The sequence below is a fragment of the Martes martes genome, assembly GCF_963455335.1.
Source record: "Martes martes genome assembly, chromosome: 14".
In the NCBI taxonomy this organism is placed as follows: domain Eukaryota; kingdom Metazoa; phylum Chordata; class Mammalia; order Carnivora; family Mustelidae; genus Martes; species Martes martes.
Window position 1 is genome coordinate 77026754 of NC_137902.1, and position 26252 is coordinate 77053005.

At 40.8% G+C, this 26252-nt stretch overlaps 1 protein-coding gene across 1 annotated transcript in view; it reads right to left on the minus strand.

Moving 5' to 3' along the window:
• Window positions 1–26252, minus strand: part of RYR2 (ryanodine receptor 2) — a gene marked incomplete at its 5' end in the record, with an annotated part of 631749 nt that overhangs the window by 17400 nt on the left and 588097 nt on the right. Inside the window, 11 exons of the mRNA XM_080822946.1 lie at window positions 886–1020; window positions 2758–2904; window positions 8958–9018; window positions 12266–12399; window positions 15154–15196; window positions 16496–16626; window positions 18312–18530; window positions 19137–19223; window positions 22163–22310; window positions 23801–23868; window positions 24626–25923. Coding sequence (XP_080679072.1) covers window positions 886–1020; window positions 2758–2904; window positions 8958–9018; window positions 12266–12399; window positions 15154–15196; window positions 16496–16626; window positions 18312–18530; window positions 19137–19223; window positions 22163–22310; window positions 23801–23868; window positions 24626–25923 — 2471 coding nt within the window. The remainder of the gene's footprint in view (window positions 1–885; window positions 1021–2757; window positions 2905–8957; window positions 9019–12265; window positions 12400–15153; window positions 15197–16495; window positions 16627–18311; window positions 18531–19136; window positions 19224–22162; window positions 22311–23800; window positions 23869–24625; window positions 25924–26252) is intronic.

Here is a 26252-nt window from a genome sequence, read left to right on the forward strand (position 1 = left end):
GCTCAAAAGCACATCCATAGTACCAACACCATTTATTGAATTCTTCAGTCATGATTTCAAGTGCCACTTTTATCATATTTTTAATTTCCCAAGTGTATCTGAATGTATTTCTAGACTCTATCCTGCCCCATAGATTTATCATAGTTTTTGTAATATTAGTTCTCTCTCACTATTCTTTTGGGATGTTTATTTTTTCTAGAGTAATTTTACTATCAGTTTGTTAGTCTCTTACCCCACTAACCCATTACATTTATGTAGCTATTTTGATTTGATGTCATTGAAGAATTCGCCTCCTTTCAGCTAGAGGTACGTATTTCCAATCTAAGATCTCATGTTGGGTAGCTTCTGATTTGCCATTTTCAGAGGGGTGGGTTACAGAACAGTGATAGACCAATATGAAAACTTTCACATCCACTGATTTTAAAATCAAGACTAAAAAGATAATTTAAGCCAGGACACTGAATATAAAAGCAAAAACCAACAGTTCTATTGAGAGATGTATTTTTGGACTTCAGTGATGTCAGTTAATACCATTAAAGTGAACAAGTCACTAAGGCTTCAAAATAGTCTCCAAGGAAATATTACCTGCTGTCCTGGACTCTGTGAACCAGTAAGCTAAAGGGCTGGTAGTGAGCCTCCCAGTTCTAAGTTCTTTATGCAGGAAATCTCCTCATTATCAGGTTGCTGCAGCTGATGTGCAAAAATGGTAGAAATGGTCCTTTATGTTCCATAAAAAATTGAAAACAGTTGTTTGTTTGCGACACAACTTTTTACTGTGCATGCTGTTTTCTCTTCCACATGGCTGAAGAATAACTACACTGACCACTCAGACTGAAGAAGGAGGAGGATTTTTTCATTCATATGAGATCAAGTGTATGAACTTACCGTTAGCATATCATCACATTTCATATCTGGAGTATCACCGTCTTCACTTTTATTGTAGAATTTTCGGAAAAAGTTGAATGCCACAACAGTATATAGGTATACAACAACAGCTAATAAGCCAACAGTTAATACAAGCTGGAAAGCAAGGTGACAGTGAACATGCATTAGAAAAGACAGACATATATGCCTGGCATATTTGACATCAGTGTGGGAAGAAAGCATTCTATGAGCACATAGTTGGATCTATGGACTGGAAAGTAATGGCATCCATACCTTACTCCATACCTTTCTTACACCACCCCCCGGAGGGGATTTATTTTCATATTCTCTTTATTTTATCAACTTGTCAGACTATTTTATACAATAATTGCTTACTTAATTGGCTAGTAAATGCATACTACAGCTGGAATAGGAATAAACTCTGATTTACTTTCATGTGCAAGTTGATCAGAGTATGTATATGTTGAAAACATGACTTTCACCAGGTTGGTGAAAATATGTTTCTGGTTTTATCACAGAAATTCTAAACACACCAAAATGCATTCTTTTTTCTGTCTACTTCCTCTGGCTACAGCGAATCCCTATGTTGTGCCCTGTGGCAGCACATCTTAAGTCGTTCAAAAATCACTTTATAATTAACTGGAAGAAACATGTTATCTGAATAGAGGGCTTAATTCACTTTACAAATTAAGTACAATGCCACTGTAAATTTCTGCATGTTTTACCTATAAGGACTACGAAGCTCTCTATATTGCTGCAAATGAAAAACTGATAGCTCAAAAGGAAAAGGAATAACCACAGGAGAATTTTAGAAGTTAATTGAAACTAGTGCCAGAACTTTTGTGTGAAAATACACAATAGATTCAGCATCTCCAGTTTTTTAAATATATGAGGATATTGATATTCACTCAATACTGTAAGTGAATAAGCATAATATACTTTTTTGCTAAAGTCATACATTCAGAAACTAAAGTGACATGTAAGAACAATGCGTTGAAATTTGGGAAACTAAAGATCCTGAAAATTTAACTGTGACTCACGTGAAATTAACAGTGGACACGATTCAAGTTTTTTGCAGGGGCATGGATTTAAAAATATGCTGGATTATAAAATTCGTGGAGAGGACTCTGTTAAGCCAAATAACTGACATAGAATGTGTTACCTTCCAGTGGATACTAGATAGAGAATGAATCGATTAATACATGCTTCTACAGTAAAATGGCATTACAGTTGGACTCCATTAAAACATAAATTGATCATCTGGAACTAAACCATTATTAGGTAAGTACTGTAAGTATGACCCTGTCAAGTATGAAACATTATTATTTTTTTCCACCCAATTTAAAAGTGGTGAAAAGAATACATAGATACCCACTTTTGAAATACTACGTTAAAATAAGAACGTGGCATCTCGTGTTTTATTACTGTTACAACTTGTGGCTCAGGATGCTATGACATTTTGGTTCCCCCTGGTATCAAATGGAGTAAATATTGCATTGGGGAAAAATGAACTATTTCCTGGGGGTGTTTTGAATATGCCGGGGCCTGTGCTAACACCCACACATTTATGTTTTTAATTTTCCCCCAAACCCTAAAAGCCAGGTACTTTTATTGTATTCATTTTACAAAATGAGTAGTTTTAAAAATGTTAAGTAAGTTTGTTATCCAAGGTCACTCAGCGATTCAGTCAAGCCCAAACTTGAATGTGGGTTTAGGGGGACTCTCAATAACTCTCATGGTTTATAAAAGAAAAGTACAGATCCTCCATTCACAAAAATCTGTACGTTGCCATTGGAGGTTGGGTTTATTTAGGTTAGTATATTTGTTGGGTGTTTTTGGTTTTTGCAGGAGGGAAAAAAGATCAACTTTTACCTGCTTGCCATTGTGAGTTACTGATGACAAGATGGTTCTTAGCGTCTTAAATCCCATAGCAATGTCAAGAAGATGAGCAGCAAAAAAAAAGTTGTTATAGTGTCCAAGAACAGACATAGTCATATACCAGGCCAGGTAGAGGAAGGACTGAGAAGACAAAACAGGAGGGAAGCATATTAGAAGATAGAATGAGTGACTATTACCAAAAGCTACTCTGATTTCATTCTACTATAATCACTTCATTTACTCCCTTCTTAGTCTATACATTTATATCATTCTAATTAGTTATATCAGTTTGTGTATTTTATTATCCTTTAGTTTGTTCTGAGAGGTTCAATGTCCCTTCTCTCCTTTATAGCAGAGATCATGTTCTTGAGAATTTTCCCACAGAGAAAGTTTTATTGACTTAATATTTGATAGCAAGGGATCTCCACCTATGCACTACTGATAATTTACACTGGGTAATTCTTTGTTGTGGGGACTGTCCAGGGCATTGTAGGATGGTTAGTAACAACCCTGGTCTCTACCCATCAGATGCCAGTAGCTCCTCCTCCATAGCTATGGCCACTAAAGATGTCCCTAGACATTGCCAAATGTTACTTTGGGGGACAAAACAGCCCCTGCTGGGACCACCTCCTCTAAAGTCAACCGAAGAACCAACAAACTTACCTTCCCTATTTTTCATTTACTTAACTAAATCACTGTTTGTTGAGACCTACTAATTAGATTATATGTGATGTCTTTTTTTTTTTTTAACATATGATGTATTATTTGCCCCAGTGGTACAGGTCTGTGAATCATTAGGCTTACACACTTCACAGCACCCACCATATCACATTCTCACCCCAGTGTCCATCACTAAGCCACCCTATCCCTACCCCCTTACCCACCCAGCAACCCTCAATTTGTTTTGAGAGATTAAAAGTCTCTTACGGTTTTTCTCCCTCCTGATCCCATCTTGTTGGATTTTTTCATTTTTTCCCTCCCTACCCCCAGGACACCCCACCCTCTCTCTCAAATTCCTCAGAGAGATCATATGATAATTGTCTGTTTCTGATTGACTTATTTCACTTAGCATAATACCCTCTAGTTTCATCCACGTCATTGCAAATGGCAAGATTTCATTTCTTTTGATGGCTATATAGTATTCCATTGTGTATATATATATATATATATATATATATATATATATATACCACATCTTCTTTATCCATTCGTCCGTTGATGGACATCTAGGTTCTTCCCATAGTTTGCTATTGTGGACATTCCTGCTGTAAACACTCGGGTGCACGTGCCCCTTCGAATCACTACATTTTTATCTTTAGGGTAAATACCCAGTAGAGCAACTGCTGGGTCGTGGAATAGCTCTATTTTCAACTTTTTGAGGAACCTCCATACTGTTTTCCAGAGTGACTGCACCAGCTTACATTCCCACCAGCAGTGTAGGAGGTTCCCCTTTCTAGGCAGCCTCGCCAACATCTGTCATTTCTTGACTTCTTAATTTTAGCCCATTCTGACTGGTGTGAGGTGGTATCTCACTGTGATTTTGATTTGTATTTCCCTGATGCCAAGTAATGTTGAGCACTTTTTCATGTGTCTGTTGACAATTTGGATGTCGTCTTTGGAGAAATGTTCATGTATTCTGCCCTTTTCTTGGTTGGATGATTTGTTCTTTGGGTGTTGAGCTTGATAAGTTCTTTATAGATTTTGGATACTAGCCCTTTATCTGATAGGTCATTTGAAAACATCTTCTCCCATTCTGTCAGTTGTCTTTTGGTTTTTTTGACTGTTTCCTTTGCTGTGTAAAAGCTTTTGATCTTGATGAAGTCCCAATAGTTCATTTTTGCCCTCGCTTCCCTTGCCTTTGGCTGTGTTTCTAGGAAGAAGTTGCTGCGGCTGAGGTTGAAAAGGTTGCTGCCTGTGTTCTCAAGGATTTTGATGGATTCCTGCCTCACACTGAGGTCTTCCAACCATTTTGAGTCTATTTTTGTGTGTGCTGTAAGGAAATGGTCTATTCATTCTTCTGCATGTTGCTGTCCAATTTTCCTAACACCATTTGTTGAAGAGACTGTGTTTTTTTCCATTGGACATTCATTCCTGCTTTGTCAAAGATTAGTTGACCATAGAGTTGAGGGTCCATTTCTGGGTTCTCTGTTCTGTTCCATTGATCTATGTGTCTGTTTTTGTGCTAGTACCATACTTTTGTGATGATGACAGCTTTGTAATAGAGCTTGAAGTCTGGAATTGTAATGCTACCAACTTTGGCTTTTTCAACATTCCTCTGGCTATTCAGGGTCTTTTCTGGTTCTATATAAATTGTAGGATTATTTGTTCCATTTCTTTGGAAAAAATTGATGGTATTTTGATACGGATTGTGTTAAATGTATAGATTGCTGTAGTAGCATAGACATTTTCACAGTATTTGTTCTTCCAGTCCATGAGCATGGAACATTTTTCCATTTCTTTGTGTTTTCCTTAATTTCTTTCATGAATACTTTATAGTTTTCTGAGTACAGATTCTCTGCCTCTTTGGTTAGATTTATTTCTGGGTATCTTATGGTTTTGGGTGCAATTGTAATGGGATTGACTCCTTAATTTCTCTTTCTTCTGTCTTGCTGTTGGGTATAGAAATGCAACTGATTTCTGTGCATTGATTTTATATCCTGACACTTCACTGAATTCCTGTATGAAGTCTAGCGGTTTTGGAGTGGAGTCTTGGGTTTTCCACATAAAGTATCATAACATCTGCAAAGAGTGAGAGTTTGACTTCTTCTTTGCTGATTTGGTTGCCTTGTCTTTCTTTTTTTGTCTGATTACCAAGGCTAGGATTTCTAGTACTATGTTGAATAGCAGTGGTGATAGTGGGCATCCTTGCTGTGTTCCTGATCTTATGGGAAAAGCTCTCAGTTATTCCCCTTGAGAATGATATTCAGTGTAGGTTTTTCATAGAAGGCTTTGATGATATTGAGGTATATACCCTCTATTCCTATATTATAAAGAGTTTTGATCATGAAAGGATGCTGTACTTTGTCAAATGCTTTCTTAGCATCGTGGCATATTCTTAACCAAGCATTTCACTTTATGTGAGCCAAAACAAGCAGAAAACGCAGATCTCATGATAGAATTGGTACTATCTGTAGAAATTCTGATTACAGTCAATGTAAGGGATTCACTTTTCAGAGGCTAGAAAATGTGTATGCTTTTTGAGGGGAGGGGAATGAATAAAGTAGAGGAAAAGATACTGTGATCATGCTTACTTTTTGGATTAGAGTCTCTTGGGCAAAAGTTATGTTTTTGCCAGTAGGGTTGGGAGCTACCTATTTTGGGAAGGGGTGGAAACCTCTGTTTTGACCAGAGTATATCTTAAGCCTTAGAACAAAAACAAACAGGGGGCTGAGATGGTATAGAGTTTTTATGGGCAGCTTGGGGCTTATGTTAGAAATCAGGCTGAAAAAAAAAAAGAAAATAGTATTTGAAAACAGACACTGAGATAAGACTATGCAGAATGTGTTCAGTTTGGTTTGACAGAGTTTCAGAAGATGAGTCTGGAAATGTACAGCAGGGTTGGAAGGCCTTAAGCCCATGTGAGGGGTGTGGGCACATCTTTTGGCCCATGGGAGCCCCTGGAGCATTGTACAGAATAATGGTGTATGAAAAGCAGCATCTTATGAACATGTCTTGAGCACCTACCAAGTGCTGGTCACTGCCCCATATATTTGCACATACAGTCTCTCATTTTATTCTAGCAAGATCCCTGGTAAGGAGGCAGTTTTAGCTCCAAATTTACAAATGAGGAAAAGTGAGCTCACTCAGGTCAAGCTCCCTCCTAAAAGAAGGTGTAAGTGGCAGAGCCATCATGTTGGGACACCACTGGCTGACCGTGGGTGAGGTTATGAGAGCCATGACTAGCAGCAGAACTGGCCAGGGCAAAAGGGAGAATCACTGAGGACAGAAAAACAATACAATTATTAACATAATTAAGTGTATACGTTGGAAGGAAAAAGAGGAGCCCAAGCTGGTCATTTGAGTGTAGAAGAATAAGATACCGAGAGAAAGAGGAAATGGCAGATAGGGGACTGCATGTAGTGGAAGGGGAGAGGGGAGATACATTTGTCATGGGACATCTGGATGGACACATCTAGCAGGCTATTAAGAAATGTAAAGAGTGAGGAGCAAGGACAAATTTGTGTGCATAAGATGAGTGAGGTGCCTAATACAGGTGATCTACTGAGCCAAGGATCTGTGTGCAGACTACACTGGGGCTCTGCTTAGACAGCCAGATTTAACAAATAAAAACACAGGCTGCCAAGTTACAGCAGAACATCAGGTAAAGAAGAAATAACTTTTATTATTTCTCTTCTTTAAGATTTTAGTCACTTATTTAAGAGAGAAGATTTTATTTTTAAGTACTCTCCACATCCTAGTGTGGGGCTCAAACAACCCCAAGATCAGGAGTCATGTGTTCCACTGACTGGGCCAGCCAGATGCCCCAAGAATAAATAATTTTTAGTTTAAGTATGTCCCATGTAGTATTTGGGATGTCTACATTTAGTTATCTGAAATTTAAATTTAACGAGGTATCTTGTACTGTATCCAGTAACCTCAGCTGTGTTTCAGACAGAAACTGCACTGTGAAGAGTAAAGACATGTTGAAAGGTGACTGGCCAAAGAGAAGCCTTGAATCTGCAGGAGCAGATTCATGAATGATGTGTCATAGTAATATATCGGGAAGAAGTCTGTCCGTGCCCCGATTCTCTGGACGAGAACTGCATGGCAAGAGGAGTATTACACACGATGCAAGTACTGTGGCAAATGAGGGGGTGAAGGAGGACAGACCTCCAGAGGCCAAGATGGCAGGGCTACTTGAAAACACCAGTGCTGGAGGTGAGTTGGTCTTTTTACTCAAGGGAGCTGCTTCCATTATTAGATGAGAAATTGGTCAATAGGCCATCTTATTAACAGTTGACAGTTTCAAAGGATACTTACAAGACTTGTTTTTGGGCTCTTTGGAGAGTTCTCCAAGAGACCCGGAGTTCTAGGCCCATGGCTGGGTGGCGAGAGAGGCAGGAGAATTTGGAGGGTGTCATGGGCCTTCAGGAGAATAGAACTAATGTTCACTATAAAAGTCAATGCCAATTAGAGTGACATTTTGAGACTAAATGAGATGTCCAAGGGAGAAAGCACAGAAGCAAAAACAGTGGAAGGTCTAGGACTAAGCCTTTGGATGTGTTCATACGTTCCCCTTCATAGGTGTGTGAGGATGGAAAGAGGATTATGAGCTAGCAGGAGGAGATTCGCTGAGACCCCATGGCAAAAGTGCAGTTGATCCATCCAGCAGAGTTTCAGGACCATCTCCAGAAACTTCCCACAGAAAGCAAATGGAAGCATAAAAACAGGTGATGGTAACAATTTTCAAACTGAAAATTCTAGGGGCGCCTGGGTGGCTCAGTCAGCTGAGTGGCTGCCTTCGGGTCAGGTCATGATCCCAGGGTCCTGGGATCGAGCCCGCCATTGGGCTCCCTGCTCAGGAGGGAGCCTGCTTCTCCCTCTCCTTCTGCCTGCCACTTTGTCTACTTGTGCTCTCTCTCTGTCAAATAAATAAATAAAATCTTAAACTGAAAATTCTAAAAGTCAAAAATGTCAGGCTGTGGAGCAAGCCAAGGTAATAAAATGTGACTGAGCTGACAGCTAGTGGCTCTTAGTACTAGGGGATTTTTTTCCTTATATTTGGACATACACTTGGGCCCTATGTTTTAGTTCATAGGCTCCGAGGCTCTTTGAGAAAAGGATCCATCAAGAATAAAAAATACAATAATGTAACATACTTAATTGGAGGAAACTTAAATTGATCGGTGTTTTTAAATTTTATTTACTTAGAACTTTCGTTTTAATGTCTATAAAACTTTGAAGTATGCCATTGTCCAACCAAAACCTAAATGAAAACACACATGAATTTGCCATCTCAGTTTCTTTTCCTTATGTAAATATATTTTCATGTTAATCTTTTGGCTATTGAAAGAAATGGGATGAGAGATCAGCTAATTAACCATGTATTTCCCTGGGTCATTGTCAAGTAATGATCTGTGTTAAATGAATTGATATTTGATTAACTTTAAGTAACTGTCAATCCCTCTGCAGAAGCCCAGCATACTCCTCTAATGTGAGTGCGGTGTACTTTATGGAAATGAAGGAGGGCTTACGTTGTCAGTGAAGACGACTCCGAGTTTCCACATCTGATACTTCACGTCGATAGAGTTCAATCTGGAAAGACAAAAAAGAAGAATTTGTAGATACGTACATGAAGCGCTTTCTTGTCCTACATTAAATATAAGGTAAACTCACTTATGTGAGAATGATCTCTGGTACTGCTAAATTAACCAATGTGTACATCAAGTGTCCTCACTAGCTTTCATTATACATTGGTAAATACATTCCAACAAAATTTTTACTTACACTGATAAACACTTGCATAAAGAGGCATATTCATTTTACAACTATACTTAGTTTAGCAATGAAAGGGCTTTTTCATCTTCTTTGTGTGTGTTTTCAAAAGCCTCTCTACCGGAGAAGGGATTCACCTCTTCCGTTTGGTTCCCAAAGCACCTTGTAGGCTTGGACTTACTATGATTTCCCACATTGTTTTGTGGTTGTGGGTACGTAGGCATCTATGTATGTACATTTATGCCTCTCTCCCTAGTCTGTGAGCTCCCTAGCCAATCAAGCACATTATATCATACATGGAATATTTCTCAGTAAATACATGTTGAGATAATAAATCTTAGCATAAGTATTCATGGTTTTTGCAGATTAAATACACACATATTAAAACATATTTTCTAATTTTCATTTTTTTCAGAACTTGCCACTGATTTACGGGTTAAAAAGTATAACTTTGTTCACCTTTCCAATATGCCGAGTACTTGAAATAACGCAATATAATATTAGCATTATTTTCAAAAAGGCTTCTCTAGACTTATTGTCTTAATCTTTGATTACTTCTTTACTCACTGAAAAATGCCAATCTTTAATTATAAGTGGTAGGATCAATCATGGCTAATCAAAGCTGACTTCTTAGGAGACTTCACCCTCAAAGGTTAAGTTTTGTTGACCTTAGCCCAGGACTTTTTAAGCAAATAAAGTTATCTTTGAGCTAGAATCAATTTTATTACTAAAGATTTTTTTTAATAAAGATTTTTATAATGTATTTTAGAGAGAGACAAAGTGGAGGGAGGGGCAGAGGGAAACAGAATTTCCAGGAGACTCCCTGCTGCGCGTGCGTGGAGCCCTACCACGTGCTCCATCCCACAACCCTGAGATCATGACCTGAGCCAAAAGCAAGAGTCTGATGCTCAACTGACTGAGCCACTCAGGCGCCCCTGCTAAAGAATATTTTTAAAAGTTCTGTGAATATTTACAATGGGTTTCAATGTAAGACTATATTTTCTTAATGCGGTAAAATGCTCAACAGCATGATTATTTTCCATGAAAGCAACCTAAAAAAAAATAAATATTTCTATCAGGATGCCTGAATGTCCTCTATCAGTTTCTTACTTATTTAAAACACCATTCTCATTTTTCATCCCTATCAAACATTAGGATAACAAGATTGCTATCAATATCATGAAGCAGCATATCCTTTTCATGTGCGGGACACTCTTTTCTAACCAGTCAGGGGCAGTCCTACTGTTTGGGTGGGCTGACCCACCTCCAGGGATGGGCCATACCTGATCTAGGCCAGCCAGGACACATATTCACCTCACCACAGCGCGTGGTTCAGGGGAAACTTTTAAGCCAGAAGCTGAGGAGTTTTGCTAGAGAATTTTGAGATACGGGTCCACATAAAGACACAAATGAAAAAGATACAGGCTGCTAGCTGTCATTCTGTCCCCAGGAGGTAATCTGGCCACTGATTTGATTGATAAGCCCTATATATTTGATTGGCAGATAAATACATGCACAGATACATGAATCAATTTAAAAGTATTAATGCCTAAGGAAAAAAAAAACTAAGAAAAAAAATGTATTATGCCACATTAATTTCTTGGTCCTTTGTAAGGAGTCAAACTTGGAAACATTTCCTAGGTGAAACAATGGAAAATTCCCCTCATTTAAAACTATTTGTTCATAGTGAAAAAAAAAAAAAAACAACCAACAATAAAAAAACAGTCTGAACTTTACTTCCATTTTTTCAGACTTATGTTCTAGGGTCGTAAAGATGGCCAGGGAAAGTGCATAACCCAGTGAAACCTGTTGATTCTACATTGTTTGTCAGAGATCTGAAAATATTAGTAGAAAGCTCAGCACCACTGACCCTTGTTTTATCTGAAATTCTAGCATAAGGGTCTTAGTTCTAAGCACCATCAATGTGCTTCATTTTCTATACAGCGACACAGTCTTTAAGTCCCACATATGTTTTCTTAAAGCACCAAGGTGATATTTTGGATCTAAATTTGCAGTTTCTGTCATATGTTTGCTTGTCTGATTTTCAGCTTAGTTCAAATTATTTTTAAAAACCTCTAGACCTAACAACTTTTCAGATAGATAAAAAATATATGACTGATAAGATAGGTCAGCCAAAGTGGTTTTCTTTTTTTAAATGCTAGCTAAAATATTTATCTGAGACAAAGTAATACCACCTTACAGAGACAGTTTCAAAGTCATCATCACATCCCTAGTTGGCTGAGACCCTAAGTATACAAATGGGAAAGGCTGACTTATTTTAAAGGAAAGGTAATTGTTACATTTCTTCTAAAATCATTTAAGTGGCTACAATAAGAAATTACATGTTTATAAGCATGTATGCTTAACATTTATTCCAGAATTACAGGTGATCCAATTTGCAAAATATATTTATATGTACACTCACACTATGTGTGTGTGTGTGTGTGAAATTCAGTCTCAGGCAAATTCAACTCAACTGGTTCACATCCTTCTAGTTATATAATAAATTAGTCCATTAAAAGCATGGTATTAGGAGCACCTCATTTTAAAATTAAATTTCCAAGTAACAGCATGACAGCATAGCATTTCTGGCATAGGAGTCTTTGCTATTTAAATGAAACACATTATAATAAAAGAATATGAACTTTGAACATTTCTAATGAAAGGGCTACACAGATCCCTTTTCCAGAACATAGGAAAGATTAACCTCTTTTCAGGCAGTAAGCATCAGAAAAGAAAGTCAAATATCATGCTTTTGCATATGTGTGACTTTGACTTAAGTGGCATTTAGGGATTAGAAAAAGCAAATTAAGAACACAAATATTTATTTTTGCTTTATGTACATAACAAAAAGTCACCTTCCAAAATTAGTAGGTAAAAAAATCCCATCATTCTATAACAGAAAACACCTGCAAGTTTAAAGCAGACCTTAGGTATATCTTCTGTTTCCCTCCTCTCTATGCCTCAGACATTGCGGGAAAGGAAATCAGTGCACTAGCAATTTCAGAAATGTCTGAATTTCTTCTTTCAGTCTATAGCTATAGGAAAGGGCATAAGCCGCACTCACACGGCCGACAGGGAGCTGTCTTTCTTCGGCTTCTTCTTCTCCCGGGCGTCGCTGAAGTCCAGAGCGGCTTTGTCCATGCCGAGGAGCTCGCTGATTCTGTCCCGGCCATAGAACTCTCCGTACTTATCCATAACCTGGGGGACAGGAATAAAAGCATTTGACCCGCCTCATGCATCAACTAACCCCTTGTAGGCCTGTGTACACAAACATCTAATTATTTTTACACTTATTATATTTTTGCCTTATGTTCAAATTCACTTGAAATTCTTGTTTATGGCTCCTTGTCTGTGATCACACTGCTTAAGGTCAAAGCAAGCTTACAGTGTTTTAGATAATACCTCTCAGCGGAACAAGATTTCTTACTCAAGAGGGAGGCATCCAAAAGGAAGAGAGTAGGCCAAATATGTAAGAGAAATAGAAGCTGGAATCAAAGGAATTTCAGCCAAATTCTTACTTTGTGCCAGGAATCACGGTAAGAACTTTGACTTGCTCTCCCTCATAGGATTGTCACAGTATATAACTTTCCTGTTATTAGGATCCTACTCTGCAGATAAAGCAGTTGTGTCTTAGAAAACAGAACATGCTCAAGGTTGCTAAGCTTGGCAAGAGATGGAGTGAGAAAGCTATCAGGCAGGAGCTGACTCGCGGCTAAGGTCTGTATAGACCACCGCTGACCAAGGGCGGGCCACTAGTGATGGCATCGGGATGCCATCCTCCCCACCATTCAACACTCCCACCGTTTCCTGACTGGAGCAGCCCTTCAGTAATCCCCAGAGCCTTGTCTCCCCCGCCCTCCTGTCTTCAGTGCAGTCCTAGCATAGGTTCCTGGGCACCATTTGAATCCCTTCTGAGCAACCCCCGTCATCGCTCTGGCCCCTCTCTCCCTTGGCCACATGCAGCTGGCCTGTTTTCAGACCAGTGCATAGACATGGGCCCACAGCTCACCCCCAAGCCCAGGAGGTGCAACTCCGTGACACAGCCACTCTTGGCCCAATGCTGACAGACCATGAGAGTCCCCCACACAGTGGAAGTGGGGGCAACAAAAACAGTAAGGAGAGAAAAGCAGGAGAGAGGACCGGCTCTGAGGGGTAAAGGGGGTAGGAAAGGAGGGCAGAAGGAGAGGAGGAAATAACATGGGGAAAGGAGGCAAGGAGTGCCAGAGTGGGTGAAGAAGCACGCTAATGGAAAGGAAGAAGGGACTAGCAGAAATAAAATTCAGGGGCGCCTGGGTGGTTCAGTCAGTTAAGGGTCTGACTCTTGATTTCGGCTCAGGTTGTGGTCTCAGGGTGGTGGGATCAAGCCCTGCATCCAGCTCTGCCCTCATTGGGGAGTCTGCTTGAGATGCTTTCTCTCCCTCTGCCCCTCCTTCCACCTCGTTCTCTCACTCTCTAAAATAAATAATTCTTTTTAAAAAATCAGCTTTCTCTAAATCATATGATGAAGGTAAATGAAAACATGAAAAAGTAAAGAGTCTATGAACACTGATTACAGAGGTTCATGAAAACACTTGTTCTGTGTTATTCTCCTGGCACTACAGATGGGCTGGGATAAGCTAAGTGGTGGTTCCCTCTGGACTGTGTCCTCACCTCGTTCCCAGGAGAACAAACTGGGCAGCACACACATATATAGCAAGAGTACCACGAATAGTCCTGCTGCAATTACTGTTCATCTGATCCTGAATATGCAGTTTCCTTCTGAGAAACTTGTGCTTTAACAATTTAAAGCTGCTTCTTCATTAAATAATTAAGGAGACTAAAATGATCAAATTATCTATTTAAAATTATTTAAAAATAAATCTTTCAATGTTTGGCCTAGTTTGGATGTGCTCCTAGGCAGTAGCTCAGTGCTACTCACAATGCCAGGCCACACAAAAAACTTGCACCAAAATAAAAAACACACTACTCTCAACTAGAAAGTCTTATTATTAAGGGGGGAAAAAAAGGTTAATGGGTTTCATCATGTACCTGATTTAAACTCTTGGTGCAAGCCCTCCATCTGCCCTGAGACTGGTAATACAGAATTTGCAGCTGCTTCTGGAGAACTGTCCTGAGTAACACTGAATTGGTGAAATCAAAGGGAACAAGACCACTTCGTGTGGCCTGTGCTTCTGCCTGTTCATGCCAGAGAGCATCCCCTGGGGCTAGAACCCATTAAGGAGCAGAGGGTGAGCTGGGTCAGTTTGGCAATTAGAAAGGTTCAAAGAATAAGTAGGAGCTAGAATGTAATCATTATAATATTTTATGACATACAAGTAATGGTGCATATATTTCATTCAAAAATGTGATCTAACATTAAAATTCTGTGTGGGAAAAGCAGAGATAATCCTTGACTCAAAATCAGAGACTTAGCAGGTGCCACAGTGGACTACTGACTCCGTATCAGTGTTCTTTCCACTACACTCTGAGGCGGTGGGCATCAGAAGAATAAAACGTGATGAAAATAAAAAGATCTTTGAAGTTTATATAAAGTAAATAAAACTCAATCCTTTGTTGTCATGCAAGGACTTGACTTCTGTAAAGCAGGATTCCAGCCCTAGTAATTTATAGCTGTCTTATCAGAAAATGGCCATCAGCTAATTTATGTTACCTAAACAATCTCAGAAAATTCTCACCAAGTCCTGATACGGTGCAGACTGAGCACTGTTTATTCGCTGGAGTCAGAGGACAGGCAGATAAAGCAGGGCTTGTTTATCTTATAACTACAGCGCATGCGTATTTTTTATATGCAGTTTTTTGAAATTCATATTCAATTCCACTGCTGCTTTGAAATGACATTGATAGATAAAGCACACCTCAATATTTCATTCTACATATGAGCCGCATCAAATTCAAATCTGAAGTGTGCTCTAGGAAAGAAACAGAGAATGCATTCCTTTTGAGAAGTATTACCTTTCTTTTAACAAATTTGTCCCAGTAGTTGTTGGGAAATGACCTAAAAAATACAAAAGCATAAAAGTAAAATAATATTTGAAAAAACAATAAGCAACATTATATTGTTTGGTCTATACAACATACTTCAAATAATATGTAAGATCTTTCCATTCACAAAAATCATAATTTATGTCCCATCTTATCCCATAATTTTTCTATATTTTAGGTAGATCAAATATTATTTAAATGTTACTCTATCAATATATACATGCAAAATCACAGACTATGGGCTATTTTAGTGGAGAAGAATATGAACATATTTATTAATAAGCAGTCTTCTTATATTTATTTACATGTCAATATATGTCATTTGTAATGTCAAATACAGTTTTTCGTGAATTGTGTTTAAAAATTAAAGTACCTAAAAGTCTGTCATTGTTTTTCCCACGAAGTAAAAAACATCTCATTCCCCCTAGTTATCCTCAAGGAAACTAAGCAAGGTACCAAAACACCATTCTGGCACCTTGACTAACACTGAGTTCACTTAAAGGGAAAGACTTAATTGACTTAGTATAAACAGCTAGAGTTGATAAATGAAACATTTATAATGCACAAAGAAACCATCCCTACTATTTGAGAACTTGGAGTTTATAGAAATGTTAACTTTTTAAGAATAAGCAAAACTGATGAAAATAAAAAGTATTTCAGTCTTGAGTAGTACAAACTACTCAAAAAGTACTGCATCACTAATGCTTTTAGTGTTGGACAATTACACTTTTGTGATGAATTTATACCGGAACAGCAGCTAGTAGTTTGGGTCTTGATCTCACAAGGCTAAATATTTAGTGTACAGAAAAAGTATTTGTTTCTCTGCCTTAAGTTTTACAGGTCATACTCCCTAACTCATTTGATACCCTGCTGCTTAATGGTACCGACAACAAGCTTACAACATAGATCCGTCAAAAGTGTGAAATTCAGTATTTTTGCTTTTAAGGCTACAACTCTTTCCCTAATTTCTGCCTCCTCTGTGCTTTTGGAGGAGAGAACCCTGTACTATAGTTATGTACCTCTAACTGTGCTCTTCCCTGAACGCTGAGTAATGGATGTCACGTTCCATCACTCCTGTGAAAATGGACTCAAAGCCATTTCTGATTAAGGAATTCAGAACACAGATGGGGAAAAATGGATGGCATCCATTAAGAAGCTGACAGCGCTTAGTCTTTTGATTTTCTTGGCTGAAAATATCACTATTATTCACCTTAGCTGAACTTTTGACAAATCTGTAAGAACTCCAGCAAAGTATTTTTTTTTGTCTTAAAATTTTTGAGCATAGAAATGTCTCATATAATTCTTTACTCACTGTGTGTTGATTACAAGTCTATCCCACTGGCCTTTAATATCATCTTCTGAAGGTTGTTCTGTAATATAAAGCCCATCAAATTCCAATTTTCGAGCTACTTCCTTTTCTCGCTTAAAAATAACCAATGGGACCTACGTTTGAAAAAATAAACACGTTAAAATTAGTTTAGATTTACTGGTATCTCTTGTGGTCACTATCTGTACAAAACAGCTTTTTGGAAAAAGAAATATTTCCCATGTTACTTCCAGGAACCAAAACTGAGTGAAAATGAATTGGTTATATTTAGGCATAAAGGAACATCTAGAGGTTTAGGAAAAATAGAAATGGAACAGATACCATGTACAACCCTATGTTTCTAAACACACAGAATTTTACAGATATTTGTACTAAAGAAATCATTTTTAAATATTAAAGAAAAGATACATCTTTTATTACAATGTATTTGTTATATATCTTTATATATATATGAGACACAAACAGCTACAATAAAATATAGCAATGTTACCAAGGTTCCAAAATGTATGCTCCTAAAAAGTGCAGTTTTAGGGGTGCCTGGGTGGCTCAGTGGGTTAAGCCTCTGCCTTCGGCTCAGGTCATGATCTCAGGGTCCTGGAATGGAGCCCCGCATTGGGCTCTCTGCTCAGCGGGGATCCTGCTTCCTCCCCCCCCCCCCGCCTCTGCCTACTTGTGATCTCTCTCTCTGTCAAATAAATAAATAAAATCTTTGAAAAAAAAAAGTGCAGTTTTATTTGCAAAATCTCTTTAATGATTCCATGCTCAGAGTGTCCAAAATGCATTTTGAAACAAACTTTAATTTCTGCAAAAATCTTTGTCAGTTTGCCCAAATATTTCCAGAACATATTCTTATCGTCTCATCTGGACAGATTTTACGCAGGGCACAGATATGAAGAGGATGCAGACATTCTGTAAGTATTCAAGAATACTTCCTCCTGCCCCAACTCACAAAACAGGAAAGAAAAAGAGAGGAATTGCTGAAGAAAATTTTACATTATAGTCTTTTACTCCAGGCTCTGGTTTTTCAAAAGTCTTCTAGAAGTTTCACAATCAGAGGCAGGGGACAGTGAAATAAAGTGTTACCATGAAAAGGGGTCTTGCTAGGAAAAAATAAAGAGGTTTGCAAAAGTAATGGCCAACCCTGAGCACTCAGAGACTCTTGAGTTCTAGTCACCAAATTATATTATTCTCTTGGCAGGGATCTAGGGATACAGCTCTATTATTTTCTGGGTGAAATGCAACAAACTATAAAAAGCATTTCTGCCATGAAGGCTTTAGATACGTTCCTAACAAAGGACAATTCAAACGACTCAGGTTCCACATGACATATTCTGTAACTCTAATACGCCAGAGCATCGCTAGGACACAGGGTGGGTTACTTCTGTGGGGTCAAGTTTTGGTGAAACTGGCCATTACAGGAATGATTACCAATATGGGACAGAAAGCTACAGCAAAAGGCCCAAAGCCACCTGCCCTTGTGGGGACAGTCTGTAGCCAACGTGGAGCCCTGAAGACAAGCCTCCAATGCCCCAACCCAAGACAACTGTGTAGGGGTATCCCAACCTCGTGGACTGAGGCCCGCGCATGTGCCCTGTCGTGTCTGAACAGTAGCCCCACTTGTCCTTCCATTGCACTCTGCTTCCTTCCCTTGCCCCACAGGTGTTGATTCATAGAACATTCCCTAATAATCTTCATGCAGGTAATTTTCCTATCTGAGAGTCTGCTTCCCCAGAAGTCCAGCCTGCAACAGACACGTGCACACACAGACACACACAGGTACCTTGGTGCCTTACTATCTTACTTTCAAGCAGTAGTATCCGATGATGCAGAAGAAAGAAATGACCGTGTGGAGAACAGCTAGGATCCTCAGCGTGGGCTCCATATAGCCACTGCTCTCCTCCAGGACATAGTGAACCGCGATGATTCGGGGCGAGCCAGTATCTAGGCTGCTAACTTTGGCGTTTTCACTCAAACTGCGCGTGGGGAGCTCCTTTCCTTCAACCACAGAAGAAGTGGAGACCTGATTCAAACCATTTAAAGCACAGTCAGTTCGCTTCCTCTAAGATACCGGCACAAACCAGAAACCCAATGGAAACCCAGCAAAGAGCCAGAGATGAAGCCCATGTCCCGTGAAAAGACTAAAAGCAAGGGCTAAAAATAAAAGAGCTTTTCAAAAACTGATGGCAAATAATGAGCACACTCTTTAAAATGCCTTCTAATCCAAGGAAGACTTAGGAGGATTCTAAGGCATGCATGGGGGGGGCGGGGGAGTACAGATGATTAAGCCACCTTCCCAATTATCCAAAGAATTTGATGTAATGAAGTTATGCCACACCTGGAACAGGTAACAAGTGAGAAATTCAGCCAAATGAGGCGAGGGACTCTGGGGAGACCCTCCACTGAATCAATGCTCATCAGCTGAGGCATTTCCCACTTAGTTCAGAGGAAAAAATCTACTGCCTTACTACACCGTCAGTGACGTGCGTGACCTCTAAGTTCCTCTTTCATCAAAACATATTTTAGAATGGGTTTAGACGTGCTCATTAGTGGATTTGTGAACTCTATACATGCAATTCAGTCCATCTGTAGTTTCGTACTGGTTATTGAAAGACGAAGACGTACGTACCTTATAAAAGAGCAAGATGAAATTGATTGCAAATGCGACAAATAAGGCTAACATTCTCATGTTGTAAAAGTTGCGAGCAAAATAGTTCTGAAGGTGAAAAAAATGATTAAAAGGTCACTGAATCGAGATTGACATGTGCAGACAATTTAAACTAAGCATCCCTTCCTTTACCCAAAACTATCTCAAGAGTCTACTTTGTATCAAGTAGCATTCTTGATGCTGTAGACATAACAGCAAATAAGAAAATCTGGGCCACCAGTGGAGGATAGAAATGATAAGCACATCCACAGATTAAAGATAAAATGAAACAAAACAATCTCAAGGGATGCTAATGCTTTGAAGGAAAAGCCATCAGGTTAAGGGCTTTTGGAATGGGGGTCCTATTTTAGATAGATGGGTCAGGGAAGGCTTATTTTAGGAAATAACATTTGAGCATAGTCCTGAATAGCATGGGAAAGCAAGGCAAGTAAGCGACTGGGGAGAGAGTGTATGAGAGATAAAGAGCGCATGGGCTGTGGGGCACGAAGGTTCTGAGTTCAGAGTGACAGTGTTGTTGGGGCCAGTGAGAGATAAGAGGAGGGAGTGGGAGCAAATGAGGTCAGAGAAGTGAGGCGGACATAGGCTTACAGGCTTCTGGTAAAGTTTGTAATGTTCCTTCCCATGCAGTGGGTTGGTTTATGACCTCTGGAGCCACACTGCGCACTCGCTCGCTGCAAATACAGACAAGCACTTAACCACTCCGACAGCATCCCTTCTATCATCTGTAAAGTGGGCGTAACAACAGAAGCTTCCGCAGAGGTTTGCTCTGAGGATAAGTTCACAGAGGGAAAGTGAGCTATTAATCTTGTTATTATAACTGGAATTATTACTTTATTCTAGGTGGGACGGCAAGCTATCAGGGGATCTGAAGAGGGCTTGATATGACCAGATTATAATTTGGAAAGATTATTCCAGTTGCTGTGCGGGAGACAGATAGGAGGCGAGTGGAAGCAAGGGGACTAATCAGAGCTACCACAGGAGCGCAGGAGGGGATGATGCTGGTGGGGTGGCCTGGCCTAGGGGGAGCTTTGCACATGGAAGAACGGAGCAGACTGGCTATACATGGAAGACAGAACTGGAAAGAATTCCCGCTGGATTGGATTTGAGGGAGGCAAGAAAGAAAGGACTCAGATATAGTAACTTCTGGATTTGGGGTCAAAGCAACTAATGAGTTCCATGGTTGGTGCCATTTAACGACTGGAAAAAACACCCAGAGGAGAAGTAGGTTTAAGGAAAAGGGCGATGGGGAAATATCAAGTCTCTGTTTTACTATGAAGTGGGAGATGTCAACGAGGCGTCCAAGAGGATATGCCAGGGGCTTTCTCATGACAGGTCCTATCAAGATGACAACGTGCCCCATTATCAGTCTCCATGTACACACCCCGTATGGGTGGCGTCATCTCCCACCCAGGACCCTACCTTTACTGCCATGGCATAGGGACTAAGGCAGCCCGCCACAGACTAGTCACATTGGTTCTCCTTGCAAAAGGCTGGAACTGGGTCACAGAGGCTGTAGCCTTGGTTATCTGAGCTGGCAGGTCACAAAGACCTGAAGGACAGGGGGCCTCGGGTGGCCTGATGTGGCTGTGATTAGTCTTGTGTAGGCCAAATGGTGGGGAGAGAAAGTCATATTGGAAAGAGAAGCAGGAAAACAGAGAACACGTGATGCTGAGACAGACGACGTAAGAAGACCTCACTGACTTGCTCTGCGTGACTGTAGCTAAATGCAGTCTTCAGGAGCCCACTGGGGCTATGGAGGTTGTCGGTCAGCCCTTTCAACCTCCTGCCCTACCACTGATGCTACCCCTGTCACCATGGCAACTATCACAACACTGAAAATCTGTGATTATCCAGGGGTATCTACAAAACGTTTACGTTTGGGATACTTTGTACTAAATGATATAGGGAAAATACAAGATAATTTAAGAAGATATAGTTGAAACTATTCATTAAAATGTTTGCATAAATGATATAAGAACGTATAATATTTACATATAAGCAGGTAGAATATATAATTACTGAGGACAATCCATTTCTTTATAGGTGAAGGGCTAGAATATACTGTGTTCCTGTCCATTTTTGATTTTGCAAAGGCTGTAAAATATTAAATATGATTTTGACTTTCAAACGGTGTTATTACAAAGAACGTTGGCCTTGGTTTCTAGGTCTGACATTATTGGTTAGCACCTCCTGTAGGTTTATTCTGCACATTTACCTCCCAACATTTTCCTGCCTTAAAAAACTATATATATTATTACATTAAAAAACTGTATATATTATTATAATAAAAGGCCTTTCAACCAAAATTTTTATGAATTCCATCTTGTATGAATATGAACAGAGAACTACACCTCCTTTCTTGGGTTTTCAAATATGAATATGCATTTTATTTGGGGAGGATTTCTGCAAAATATATAGGACACTACATAAATGTCCTCTCTTTTTTCATTCCCTCTTTTCCTCCTTTCTATTTAAAGAGTAACTTTGAATAGGCCTTCTTATCAGGAGGAAGCTGGCTCACTACTGTAATGTTTTTGTAACTGGGCTTTTAATAAAAAAGTGATGTTCTAGGAAAACCTGATGAACCCAGTTCCGGAACAGCAATATGAATCACTTGTACCCTTACAGTCGTGTTTTGCTTTCATGCACCGCAGACCCTCACACAATGGCCCACAGAGTATATTTATTAATCTGCCCTAAAGTCTTTGTGGGAAGACACTGGTTGCCCTCTGTTGGCCGTCACTATATCAGATGGTCTCAGGTAACGTGGACATGTGTGCAGATTATGGTTTGATGACAGGGAGCAGTGGACCGTAGGCATTTATTATAAAATATGAACACACTCAGGTGAGCAAATATAACATACTTGTAGGACTGACTCGGTCCCCTGATTGCCACGCAAGAAAAGATCAACGAATATTTACTGGGCCTGAATTATTATGGTCTCACAACCTACCAATAACAACATTCACTCTAAAACATCTTACTAGAAGTTTCTGTTGATATGCTATGATTTTCTTCCAGAACGCTGACTCAGGAACTTCTGGCTCTCCATATCTGTGTGTGTGGAGCTGCCTCAACTTCTGTTTACTCTTCTCTTCTTTGGCTTTTTCTTCTTTTTCTCCATCTTCTCCCCTACAAACACAAATGAATGAAATATAAGCCAACCAGAAACTAAAGAGGTAACAAGTTTGTGCCAAATTATACAAACGAGTAAGTATTTAAATCAAAGTATCACCGTTGAAAACTGGTTCCTCTTCCAGTCCATTATGATATTCAGAATTTTAGAATGAGGGCTAGGATTTCCTGCCTTTGCCTGTCCCCCGTAGATGGACAATCCTGTGAAGTTCAAATCTAAAGGACATTTTATAGGCTTGAAGTGTCTTTATAGCCATATGTAGTGCATAACCTTCCAGTTGTGCAATAAAAACATTTAAGTAAAAAGAGTATCAATGACATTTTTTTTTGCGGTGACTTTCAAACAACCTTCTTTTTAAATTACAATTTTAATGTTCAGTTTTAACACTGACCAGCCGTTGGGACTTAAAATCAGAGGCATATGCATTTGGCTGTTCACATGTATAAAGCATGTCAAGATATTCATTTTGCAGACAATTATAGAGTTAGAAGCACTGAAATTTGACACCTACACCCGTTCTGGGTGCAAAATACCACAATCCTTCATGAAAGTATTTTTATGGGTAGTCACGTATACATAACTCATACTTAACCTGTATGAGGTCTACCTAACATCCTTTTTAACATGGAAAATTTATCCCTAAAATGACTGTCATGCTGTTTCATTTCACTAAAACAGTCATTAACGTGGCCATTTTTACAACCAAGAAGGATCTATAAATAGAGCCGACTATAAAGAATAGTCAAAGAAAATAACAATGAAGGGAAAAATACAAGTGCTGTGGGAGCACAGTGGCTCTTATGGGCACTTCAAATTTGACTTCGCTGATTTTTAAAAGTACGCACATGAAACAATCTGAACTGGGGGAAAGATGTAGGTTTCAATGGTTAACAGAAAGCCAGGGTTATGAGGAAGTGATCCATTTTTATTGATTTGCACTCAGATCTTTATTTTTTACTGCTCTGTAGCACCAGGAATGTGGGAGGGGGGACTGAAGATTTCTGGGTCCCGCACCAGACCTGCCGTATTAGGGATCTCTGCAGTGGGGCCCAGGGATGGATCTTTGTTTTAACAAATTCACCAGGCGGTTTTTATGCGTGTGGCTCTGGGGCCACGCTCTGAGGGATGTCACTGCAAAAACTGCGTGCAATGGCGTTAGAACATTTGTCTCCTCTCCTCCCCAGCGTACAAGGACAGGAGCGTGTGCATGGTTTTAGGCACAGAACTGAAGCAGTCGGTGCCCTGTGGACAGCGTTACACAAAATCCCCGGAGTCGTCCATAAACAGAATCCTCACGGAACAAGGAGGAAGAGATGGCGTGGCAGCCCGAGGGGTCCTCACGCCCCCCCAGGGCCACAGAGCCTCTCCTCTGGGATGGTGGACTTTGTCGTGTAGCATGAACTGACCAGCACGGCCTCAGAAGGGAGGGAGAGCAAGCAACAGAGACTGACTGAAACAAAGGGAAGTATACAGAAAAGACACATACTCGGCCTTTTCGGGTTCAGATTTGTTTTCTTCTTTTTCCTCCTTTTCTTCCTCTTTCACCTTCTGTTCCTTGAATGAGCCAAGGGGGAGAAGAAAGAAAAGCAGGATCACACGTCACCTCTGCATGAGTTGAGAGAACCCTGTGGCCACGAGCCGGATCAGAACCCGCAGAACAGACCCGCTTCCCACACAAGCCCTTCACTCTGCCGGTCTGAATCCTCAGCCTCCTCCGCACGCGGCCCTCCCCGCCAGCTGTGCCGGGCTCCTCCTCGCTTTCTTTTCGTCCATCAGAAGTACCTTCCTCACCTCATCCCCCTACTCAAACGTTCCTCACCCTTTAAGTTTTACCGAACTACTCCCAACCACAGTGATGTCTCTGCTTTCTCAACGTTTGTGACCCTACAGTCTGTCTACACTGTTGAGCACTCACTGGTTTCCCAGTTTTTTCGTGAGTGTCAGCGAATCTTTCTCACAAACTCTCTAAGGCGGCCTGAAAGCCGTGGTCACATCTTCTGTTTCCTTGGATGCGCTGTGACACCCAGTGGCGTTAGGCACACGGTAAAGACTCATGAGATATGTGTGGATGGGATGATCCCTCCGCTGACGGCTGTCGTCAGGGTGGGAACTTGAGCTTACACCTCAACAGTTTAAGACACTTCAGTCATTTGTAAAGAATCTTAACAAGGCCGGCGTTGCCGAGCGCCTCCCTTTGGAAGGTCAAGCACGTGTGTAAGAGCGCTCCGGCGCCAGCCGGACAACGGGTGCGGAGTTCATTTTTCACACCCACCCGGCAGCCAGACGGCTACGGTGACTTAGAGCCCATTACCTGGAATTTTTCCTGCACGTCGGGGATGGGGACCGGGTTGCTCATGAGGTCACTGAGGCCAGCGTTCGGGTTATGAGGAATGAGTTTGTACTGTCCTCCTTCTCTCTTCAGATCCAAGCCGAATATGTCCGAAAGGAGGTCGCTTTCCTCCGTCAGTTCCTTCAGGTCTGTGAGGTCTTCCGAGGGCAGGGCGGCCTCCATGGGCTTCCTGTCCCCCTCCTCGCCGTCCCCCCTCACCTCGTCCTGAGTGGGGTCCGGCATGTTAGCTAAGAGCTCCGCCACCCTGATCTTCTTCGCTCCTTCTACCAGGCTGCCCCCCAGCAGCAGGCTGCAGACGATGCGGAAGAAGCCTCTGGAAACGCTGGCCACGAAGTGCAGGAGGCTCATGAAGACGCTCCAGTAGGACGAAAAAGCGGCGGTGACCATGTCCTTCACGGTCATCTTCTTCACCTTCTTCATCTGTTTCTTCAGGCTCTTCAGGCTGAGCATTCGCATGAGGGTCAAGACATTGTGCCTGAGAGCCAGCAGGGCCGACGTGACCGTCAGGACGGAGAAGAAGCCCATCCCGGGCCCCTGCTCTTCCGGCTTCTCCTTCTCGCTCTCGTCCTTGTTCGCCGACCTCTCGTTCAGATCCGACTCTGAGATCTGCGCCGCCAGCTGCATCTCGAAGATGGTGTCCTCGCAGAAGTTGACGAAGAGCTCCATCTTCTCCTTCTCTCCCCCTTCGTTGACCACATCGAATATGAACTGCCGTTTGGACTCCTTGACCTGGGGCTTCTCCCACTGCGTGCGGCTGGACTCGCTGATCTCGAAATAGACCCGCTCGATGCGCTTGGCGCTTCCCATGATCTCGATGCGGCCCAGGAAGGGCTGGAAGTAGTTGAGCACGCTCTCGGCCAGCTCCAGGAAGGTCTGCAGCCGGGTGTCGTTGGGCATGTGTTCAGACAGGTTGGTCAGGAGAACGGCGACGTTGAAGCCAATGTCCTTCGCGGGCTCGTGGAACCGTTTGACGAACTCTTCATAGTCGAGGGTCTCGTTTTCATCGGTCTCCGCGCAGGACAAAAGAAACTCGGTTTCGGACTGCGTGTAGTGCTTATGGCTCTCCATCGCTTTATGGAAGTCCCTCTTGGAAATGACTCCCTTGCCATCGGGATCATATTCCTTAAATGTGTCAGAAGATGTCAAATCCTTTAGTTTTAAGAACATGTCAAAAAACTTGAGAATCATCTCCACGTTGTTGGAAGATTCCACGAGCATGTCGACCATCTGCTTGCCGATGGTTCCATTGACGACATTTCCTGGTGGGCAAGAATTGCATGTGTTCAAAGGCAACATTTTTGATAAAGTCAGTGTCTACAGAAAAAAAGGACAATATAAATCTTACATGACATCTGAATCAAGGATGGCTCCTTGTTTATCTTCCACTGCATGACGTCTCAGGAAAAGAGGGACAGTGATTTGCAAACTCTACTTTAAAGGAGGGATTACATAAACACATGCAAAACCGTATTTGCAAAGTGGTTAGACTAACAGGAATACAGCAATATTTGAACAAAAACTTTTTTTTTTCCCTTCAAATCAATCAAGAAAGCAACATGTTCTCGAATAGAGAAAATGGGGAGACATT